Source organism: Elephantulus edwardii, unplaced genomic scaffold (assembly GCF_000299155.1).
Source record: "Elephantulus edwardii isolate Elephantulus edwardi_28Jun2011 unplaced genomic scaffold, EleEdw1.0 scaffold00061, whole genome shotgun sequence".
Lineage (NCBI taxonomy): Eukaryota > Metazoa > Chordata > Mammalia > Macroscelidea > Macroscelididae > Elephantulus > Elephantulus edwardii.
Window position 1 is genome coordinate 8,096,448 of NW_006399811.1, and position 9,619 is coordinate 8,106,066.

The 9,619-nt window shown below is 42.4% G+C and overlaps 1 protein-coding gene across 7 annotated transcripts in view; it reads right to left on the reverse strand.

The window, feature by feature from the left end:
* Nucleotides 1–220: 220 nt before the first annotated feature.
* Nucleotides 221–9,619, reverse strand: part of ABL2 (c-abl oncogene 2, non-receptor tyrosine kinase) — a 189,413-nt gene continuing 180,014 nt past the window's right edge. For 4 of the 7 annotated variants that reach the window (XM_006887726.1, XM_006887725.1, XM_006887728.1 and 1 more), the window contains 5 exons: nt 9,298–9,450; nt 8,221–8,310; nt 3,061–3,234; nt 2,295–2,528; nt 805–1,985 (listed from right to left, as the gene is read on the reverse strand). In XM_006887726.1, coding sequence (XP_006887788.1) covers nt 805–1,985; nt 2,295–2,528; nt 3,061–3,234; nt 8,221–8,310; nt 9,298–9,450 — 1,832 coding nt within the window. Of the gene's footprint in view, nt 2,529–3,060; nt 3,235–8,220; nt 8,311–9,297; nt 9,451–9,619 lie in introns of all 7 variants that reach the window. The other 3 variants (XM_006887724.1, XM_006887722.1, XM_006887723.1) reach the window with 2 other exon arrangements.

Sequence of the window (9,619 nt, forward strand, 5' to 3'; positions counted from 1 at the left end):
AGACGACAGCCTGCCCGGGAGATGGTAAAAAGAACCACTGAGCAGAGCAGAGAGATCCTTGTAGCTCTGATATACAGATGGGCACGGACGAGCAGAAAGTCGATCTTGGGCCATTAGGAAGTAATAAACTAGACTAGAAGTGACTTTTAATAACCAACCTAGGATTTTAGAAGGCAACTTCTATCTCCTTGACTAAACTTCCCAGCATTCCTGCCCTAACATTTCTCAGCTGTGTATTTTAGCAATTTGATTTGTAGTTCTTATAGCAGCAATGACTGCTGCTTCTAGCAGACCTGACCAAAACCTCTCTGGGTAACCCAATAAATGCATTCAGCATCTCTTTCTTTTAACCCAGTAAATGCATTAAGCGCGTGGGTGCACAATCACCATTTGTACCTACTGGCCCCCTGGTCAACTCCTGTGTGTGGAGCAGAATTGGTGCAGTAGCTTTCCTGTGCTTGGCTCTGCTGAGCCACCTCACAGTCACTCCAGGTAGGAATGAGCTGGATTTCTTTCTTTCTGGCATGTTATACATATGTCCCCTGATCCTGCAGCACAGCTACCAACCCTGGCAACTAATGCTTCCCTCCACCTAATTTTCCTCTCTGTACACAGTGTGCTGTTTCTTTCTTTGCTGTTGCTGAGATGAACCTGTAAACGTGAGAGCTCAGGGATCTGAGGTACTTCACATAAACACACTCAAGTATCAGTCTTTCAATTTTTTAAAACAAGAACACAGGAAAACACGTCCCCCTTCCCTCTCCCCTCAGAAATGTGTGCCTCTCCCCACTAGGCTGACAGTGGCTACCTCTGCACTACATCACTGATTTCCTGTACACATGACAATAAGTTATTAAGGACAGGGTTTGCCCCAGGTCCACCAGCAGCTGCTGACGACACCTGCAGCTCCTGCAGGCTGAGTTCCAGTTTGCTCACTGCCTCTCGGAAGGCAAATTTGTTGCGAGTTTGAGGGATGCAGTCCACGTAGCCTGAACAGTAGTCGAGTAGCTGGTGTCCAGTGTCCACCAGCTGGCTGTTGGGCACAGGTTCCGTGATTGCACTCGATAGTAGGTCAGCACATTCCAGCAGGGCCTCTTTGCTGATTTTGTCTGCAGAGATTTTCTCAGCCGCCTGTTTGGTTTTTCTCAGAGCCACTTTAGTACCTGCTGTGCCATTGGCCATTTTGACTGGTGAGATGGAAGATGTGGGCAGAGGCACTTGAGGTGGAGGCATCACTGGCCTCCCAGCTTTCGCACTGAGGGGTACTGCCCCTGGGGCTGCCTTTTTCCCACCTTCCTGGGTTTCTGATATGGGCTGTCCTACAGAAGGGGCGGCTGGCTCTTCCGGAGGGTCTGAGCATAAGGACGGATGCTGCAGTAGTCTCATTACTGGCGGTGGGGGCGGGGCACACTTTGGCTTTACCCGTCGGGGTCGGTCCTTGTCACCAGATGATGTGACCTGATGCTCGGATAAGAGCTTGAATTTGTTCCCCTGAGAGTCTGTGCCAATGAGCTGCACGTCAGCTGGAGTGTGTTTCAGAGTGGGGGAGATAAGGACGGGCACTTTGTGGTTGTGAGTGGTGGGGAGGACTGCGGCCACCTTTGCTGGAGAAGACCACCCTGGCTGCTCTCCATCCTCCGGAACGCCAGCCATCCCAAGTCGTGTCCCACCATTTCTCTCCTTGCTCTTGGGGGCAACTGCCACTCCGGTCACCCCTGGCCCTGAAGAGTCCTTCTCTGTAATGGCTGGATCCCCAGAAGGGGTTCGGAGAGGAAGAGCTGTAGCTCCTCTGGGCAAAAGTTTGGCTTTTGGTCTCTCCCTGGCTGAAGCAGCACCTTCCTCTGACTTTTTGGGAAGCAAGTCATTGGCCCTGCCCACGTTCTCTTCTGGCTGAGAAGAGGTGGACACTGTCCTTTCCAGCTGGAGTTTGGACCTCTGGCAGTTCCTGGGAAGAGTCATTGCCATCCTATCCTGCTCTGGAAGCCCTGAGGACATGGAAGATGTAGAGTTGGACCTTGGAAAAGGCTTGGAGGTGTCATCACTGGCTGTGGGTTTCCCTGCGCGTAAGCCCAGTGTCTTTTTTATTAAGCGTGGTGTAAAGAAGCCTGTGAGGCCAGACCACCCACCCCCAGCAGTGCCACTGCCCCCGCCCCCGCCACCGTCGTCATTACAAAGGTTCCTCTGTGCAAAGCTCCCCCCATAGCACTTGGGTGGCACCAGATTCGCCTCTTGCTGGGCAGGCATGAAAGAGAACCCGTCAGCATGCTGTAGAGAAGCAACAGATGAGAAGTTACCCGTGAGCTCATATTTCTTGTGGGGCTGATTCTCCATTTCTCGGAAAGAGCTGCTGCGTTTGGGGGGTGTGGGAGCATTTCTCTTTTTCATGAAGGAGCTGAAGAAGCCTCCTTTCCTATCCCTGGTGAAGCATGTCTCTTTGGCATCTTCCAAGAGGCTGCTGGGAGACTTGTCTCTTTGCTTTCGAGGCAGTGCTGGGGACCCACTGGGGGCTTGTGCACTTCGGATGAACCCTGATGAGAAACAGCCAATCAGTCATAAGAAAGACAAGGGAATCCATCACTTACTAAGGCTCTTCTGTCAGGAACTATTACACGTGTCAGGTGTTGGTGAGACCAAGAAGAAATGGATAAATAGATTAATGCATTAACACTCTATACTGATTAGCAATACAAAGGCAGAGGGGGTCATAAATGGGAAAAATAACTTGTGGGTCATCATGCCTTCTGCATCCAATTGTTGTCTAAGAGCTCCAGCACAAGCTGGCCCCATCTGTTAGGCCCACTGATGTTTCCCCGCTAGCTGTATAGATGGGAACTCCTTGGGTATTGGGAGTTGGGGAAACGGCACAGGAAGTAGAACTGGATGTTAGGTCAGAAAGATTAACACCAGTGACACAGAGCTAAGAGTGATAGGTGAAGTCAATGCCAAACTTAAGAGCAGGCAGGGTTAAGACTGGGATTAAGTGCCATACTATACTGCCCTTCCAAGAAGGCAGCATCTCTTAGGGATGCATTTTGATTCTGTTGCGCCCCTGAGCTGTACCTGGTGCTGAGCTGGAGGCAGAATTCTCAGTAACTTCTGGTGCTCCTTCAATGTTCTCCTTATTCTCCACCTGTTTCTTCAGTGTCCGTATTTTAGAAGGAAGTAAAGGTAATCGGGGCAGATATGGAACAACAGATGAGGAGGAGGCAGCTCTCCCAAGCTCCTCAGCTACCTCTGTAAGGAAGGAATGTAGGGAGTCATAAAGAGAACAACAGAGAGACAGAGAAAAGGACTCTTTCTTTTCAGAAAGGGCATAAAACTGAGAAAGAACAGAACAGTACATCACAGAATGGACTCAGAAAAAGTACTCCACTTACATATGGCTTCTTGGACACAACATTAAGCCTTGAGATTTATTCATGCTGCTGCATGACAATAGTTCTTTCCTGCTGCTGTGTAGTATTCTAATACACCACAATGTACTATTTTCCTCTGATGATTATTTCCAGATTTAGTCTAATATAAATAATGTTGCTGGAAATATCACTCTACACATCTTTTGATTCATTATTGAATGCAAGTCTGTTAGGTTATATACCTAGGGAATAGAATTGGGTCATAGTGTGCATAATGGATACTGCCAAATTGTCTTCTAAAATCACTATATCAATCTGTACTTCCATCATTATTATTCTTAGGTGCTATCATGTCACCCACAACTCACAGTGCCCATATGAACAGATCGAAACCTCACCCTATCCTGTACCATCCTAACAATCTCTGCCATGCCCAAGCCTGCTGTCAGAGTCACTGTGCCAATCTCTTACCAAGGATCTTCCTCTCTTTTTGTTGACCCAGCATGATGTCTTTTTCCAATGACTGGCACTTCCTGACAACATGCCCCAAAGTACGTGAGACGAAGTTTCACTATTCTGCCTCTAAGGAGCACTCTTAGCTCCAACCTCCTCCAAGACAGATTTGTTTTTCCTTTTGGTAGTTTAATACTCTTGACAGTAACAATTCAAAGGCATCAATTCTTCTTCAGTCTTCCTTACTCATTGTCCAACTTTCATATACATGACTCAAACTTAACTCACTGTCATTTGTTGTTGTTGTTATGTGCCGTCGAGTTGCTTGCGACTCATAGCAACCCTATGTACAACAGCCCTAAACTCTGCTCTGTCCTGTGCCAATCGCACTATTTCTGACACTCCCATCCCAATTATCCCAGTCACTGAATCAATCCACCTCATAGAGGGCCTTCCCCTCCTGCGCCGTCCCTCCACCCTCCCAAGCAGGATGTCCCTCTCTAAGGACCGGTGTCTCCTTAAAACATGTCCAAAGTATGTTAGAGCCTCAGAATCCTTGCCTCCAAGGAGCCACCTGGTTTAAACCTTTCCAGGACAAATCTGTTTGTTTTCCTAGCAGTCCATGGTATTCTCAATACTCTTCTCCAGCACCACAGCTCAAAGGCATCAATTCTCCTTCTATCCTCCTTGGTTATTGTCCAACTCTCTTGGAACTAAAGCATAGCTAACACTCAAGTAGGGTTTTGGAGGCTGTAAATCATACAGGAGGAGAATGCCTATCTTCTCTGGCAGTCTGAATCCCACAGCATCTTCTTAGGGGGAACGATAAGCAAATTAGGCTCCTGAAAATGTGTTTACCCATTAAGTGTAGGCTGGTTAAAACTTGGACAAGAGTTTTGTGGGTTTTACTGAGCAAAAGACATACTTAGATATTCAAAACCAAAAATGGGCAGGGAGGCTCAAATAAATTGTGACATCTTTTAGTCATTTTAAAAAATCTGATCTCAATAGTGTGTATATAGTCCGCAAATGATAGCAATAAGATTCCTTTCTTGGTCTTTGTATATATGTACCTGCTTGGAGGCTAACAATCTTTGTCATTGATCATGAGCTATAAAGACATAATCCTAAGGATGTTTGGCAACTATGTCCCCAGCTACTCGGAATAATGTGAGGATAAAATAAACTGACACTGGATGACAGTAACTATGGGAGGGACTTCTTTATTTCTTATTTTTGTTCCTCTCAAGAAGAGGAAAGAAGAAGGAGGAATATGTGAAGCTACTGGAATCCCTGACTTCAAATGACTCGGAATTGGTGTCAACTTTGCTTTTTCATGGTTTTGTTAGTGAGCCAATAATCTTCATGTTACTGCTTAAGAAAGTCTGAGTGGGTGTCTTTCATACACATCTAGTAACTATATGCTTACAAGGTAGAGACCATGAATTGTCTATATGTCTCCAAAGCTGGTATAGGGCTTGCCAGAAACTAAATGCTCAATAAAATGTGGATTAAATGTTAAAATTCTTCTTTAGCAATTCTGAATTGAAATGACCTTTGCAAATTGAAACAAGCTGGTTTTCTATAAAGGATAAAGCATGTCCAGGAAAGGCAGAAGTACTTAAGAATTCATTAAAAGTTAATAATTGACACAATCAATCAAAGAATGCACGAGTTCTGGTATCAGAGTCTGTATGGAGTTACACTGTTAACTGAAATTCACAGAACCTTAGAGGGAGAAAGATGGACAATTTCCTCCAATATTGGAAACCACTGAAGGATCCGCTATGAGTTGCTACCAATTGATGGTACTCAAATTCAGATGACTCAAGAAAGAACTTGCTCTTTGGCTGATTTCCACCATTTCTAACTCCATAGAAAATAAAGTAGAAAGAACAAGGCTGTGACAGGCAACTGTTCAATCTGCTGGCTGTGCTCCCCCTGACCTGCACAGGTTCCATATCATGAAAATTTGGTATTGTGTATTTTCATTTCTTCTTGCCTGATAATACTAAAAATACAGAAAAAAACCCAACTGCTTGATTTTTTTATTACTAAGTACTTGTTGAAATATTCTTAAACTTTAATCTATTTTGTGTTCAATTATGGAGGAAAGGGAGAATTTGAAAGGATGTGTACCAAATTCTAGGATGATTTAAGTGTCTAAGAAGCAAATATAGTTAGGAATTCTTAAACTTTCACAGTTAATTTTACAGGGGAATTAAAGTAGGAAACTGCCCATTTGTGTACTTAAAAGAACAAAAGCTGTTTGTGTTCTTTAAATAACAAAAAGGTTCTCATTGTTCAGAGTGAATTTAATCTGCTAAATTTAAACTCTAAGTAATTTAAAAGTATAATTTAAATATTAAATTATATGTATGTAATAATTGTTCACTAGATACTTAAATTTTTAATATTATAAACTACATGCTGATGTATCTTTGTAATGAAATCTTTGTTCATAACTCTTAGTTATTTCCTTAAGATGTATTACTAAGTAGAATTCTGGGTTCTTTCTTTTGTGTCTTGATTCTGCCTTTGTGGATGTGGTTCAGGAGCTGCAATAATTTTTATATTTCTTTTTTGCCTTTCTGTTACATTATGCATTGCTGATTAAAGAATAAACTTACTAATTTTAAAAAAAATAATTAACTTCCATTTAAACCATAAGTTCAATTTTTTTAAAAAAATTTTTATTATTTTTGTGTGAGTGTACCGTCAAATCAGATCTGACTGGTACAGGAGGAGATTGTCCCTCCTTCCCCAGCAGAGCATCTGGTGGCTTCGAACCATGTGCCTCTGGGATTGTAGTTGCATCTCCTTACCACTAGGCCACCAGAGCTCCCTATAAGTTCAATATTTATGAGATAGACAAAAATGTATTTAAAAAATAGCAGAAGAATGAAACAAAATTAACAAGGGCCAAGAGTTAATTCAATAACTTGAATTGTAGCCCCAAACTTTTAAGTGTCCATCATTTAAAAAAATCTTATTACCAATACCACTCAAAACTACAACAAATTTATCAGATTCTTTCTAGGGTCTCTGATTGGTTCTTTCTAGTTCAGTCATGGCTGAGGAAGTAAAACTGGAACAGATTAGAATTTTAGAAATTTGGGTAAATAACTGCAACGGGGAAAATGACACGTCAAAGACTTGCTAGAAATGTAAGCTCACTCTTAGAAAATAATGGCATTATACACATCGCATAGCAATTCAATCTCTAACCTGTCAGATACTGAGCAAAGCCGGAAAACAGTGGGGCCACGTTCAAAGATGGTGGCCACCTCTAAAGATGGTGACCATAGCTCTGAATAAGTGTCACTCTCCACAGTCCTGCCAACAATCCAATCTGTGACAGGGTTTGTGACATCTCTTTGAACCTCCCCTGCCCGTAATTTCCTCAATACTGGCTATTGTTTCTGGTCACTCAAATTTTAAAAAGTCCAGTCTATTCTTGGGAGACCGGGTGAAGTGGCTAGACTCTATAAAGTGGGCTCTCTTGTTTTGGTTGCGGGCCAGTGTGGACTGTTTGGTTGTTTTTTATGTAAGCCTCTTGTTTAGAGTCAATAAGTTCTCCTGGAGGGCCCTTGTATTTAAAAGTTGGGCCCGAGGGATTATATTTTAATCCCTTGTTACTATATTTTGGAGAAACAATCGTCTAAGACATACAGCACATTTGTCAACTTGCTGTGCTGAAGTAATTTGGATTTGCTGTAACACTGAACCTTGAGCCACTGGGGTCTCAAATGCCATAATGGAAAAACTGTGCCATAGGTGTGACAAACACCATAATGACTATCCACCATAGATAGTGTTTGGTGGAGCTCCCAGATTGATTCATGTTTGGAAGCAGGCGTGGCATCCAGTTCCTAAACCACATGCCTTTGGAAACTCTACGAACTTGGAGAAATGGCAATAGTTATAGAAAGGCTTTAGGCCTTTTGTTCATATATCTACATGGAAGACCCTTGTACTTAAAATTCAGTTGGGCTCGAGGGTCTAGGGTTATTTTATTTTGGAGGAACATTTTTCTAAATTGAACAAAACTCCTCTGTCAATCTGCTGTACTGAGGTAATCTGGGCTTTGCTGTGATGCTGAATCTTGTGCCACTGGTGGAGGGTGGGGGTGGGGGGGTGTCAAATGCCATAATGGCTGCCCAGGGTGGACAGTGTTTGGTAGAGCTCCCAGTTTAAGACAGGTTTGGAAGCAGGGGTGGCATCCACTTCCTAAAACACATGCCCCTGGAAACTCTATGAACTTCGAGAAATGATGATAGCTATAAAAAGGCTTCAGGCCTTATGTTCATAGGGTCATGATGAGTCATACTTGACTTGATGGCAATCAACAAGTCTATTCTGGTTTCTATTTGTTGGCCATGACTGAACCAGCTGGAAGTTTGATTCTTACCTTCAGAAATGCTAGAGTCATGGAACATGGTTTCAAAAGCTTGATGAGTCTCAGCAAAAGAAGGCCTGTCAGCGGGGCTCCATTTCCAGCCTATCCATGACAATAAAGGAAAACATTAACATTTCCTTGCAAGAAATATAGACCCAGAAGAATAGGTGATAATCAGTTCAATGCACCATTAAGTGTGCCTATTACAGTTACAGCATATTCACAAAGACACTGATGCAGCTGCTTCTCAGTTCACATTCAGAGGTTGTAATGAATCCATTTCTTGAGGTTGGTACTTCTTGTTGTTAGGTGCCATCATGTTGGCTCTGACTCACAGCAGCCGTATGTACTGCTGTGCTTTAAGCCCACTGATATACAACCACTTTGTCAATCTATCTCTTTGAGGGGAATCCCCCCCCCATCCTCTACTTTTATTCTCTCTACTTTAGGGATAAAAGAAGATATGGATATGGTTTAGATAATGGCAAATTTCCTCAGCCTAACTTTGTAAGTAATCAGCTCTATATATTCAGATGTATAGTAAGGTGCCAGAAATGAAGACTTTGGTGCTCTCATTTGATAAAGACAGAAAAGTAGAGAATGCAAATGCCAAATGAAAAAAGAGCAATGCTCACACAAGTTTAAATAAAACAGCAATGCAATTCACTCCTCATCTTTCTACATGCTCACCTTTAAGCAGTCAGTTATTTTTGTCTAATCATCAGGTTATTTTCATATATTATCTACAGTTTGCAGCAATCATTTTTATCTAGTTGAAAGCAGCCCTCATCTACCTTAGTCTAAGAACAGTATCTTACTTTTCTTTTAAGTATGCAAATGTTTTTGAGAAACTGAATCAATATTTGGGCCATGGACATGGGCCATGGACAACTATTTTTAGGATTCCAATAAGGCTCAATGGTATATCACATAATATGCCAACTTGCTAATCAATGAAACTCTCTAAATATCTTAAGGCTGGATTCAATCTAGCAACACTGAGAGGGAAGAGGAGAGATGGTTTCAGTTTCGGGAACTACCCTAAGTTGCTGATGTGGACTGTCAAAATGAATATACTAAAGTACTCACATGCTCTCATAAGTTCATAAACCTTAGGTGGGCATCCTTCGGGCTGTTCCATTCGATAGCCTTTTTCTAATAAATCATACACCTGAGACAGGTCGATACCTGGATATGGTGACATCCCGTATGTAGCAATTTCCCATAGCAGCACCCCAAAAGCTGAGTAAAGGATAAAAAAAAAGCGCCATGTTTCTTAGCTGATTTATTATTTATTTCTTCTCAGACATTATTAATGAAGTAAAGTCACTTTAAATGTTTGGGTAACATTACACATTGTTAAGACACTTTTTTTTGTTTTGGTGTAACAATTTTTATACAAGTTTGCTCC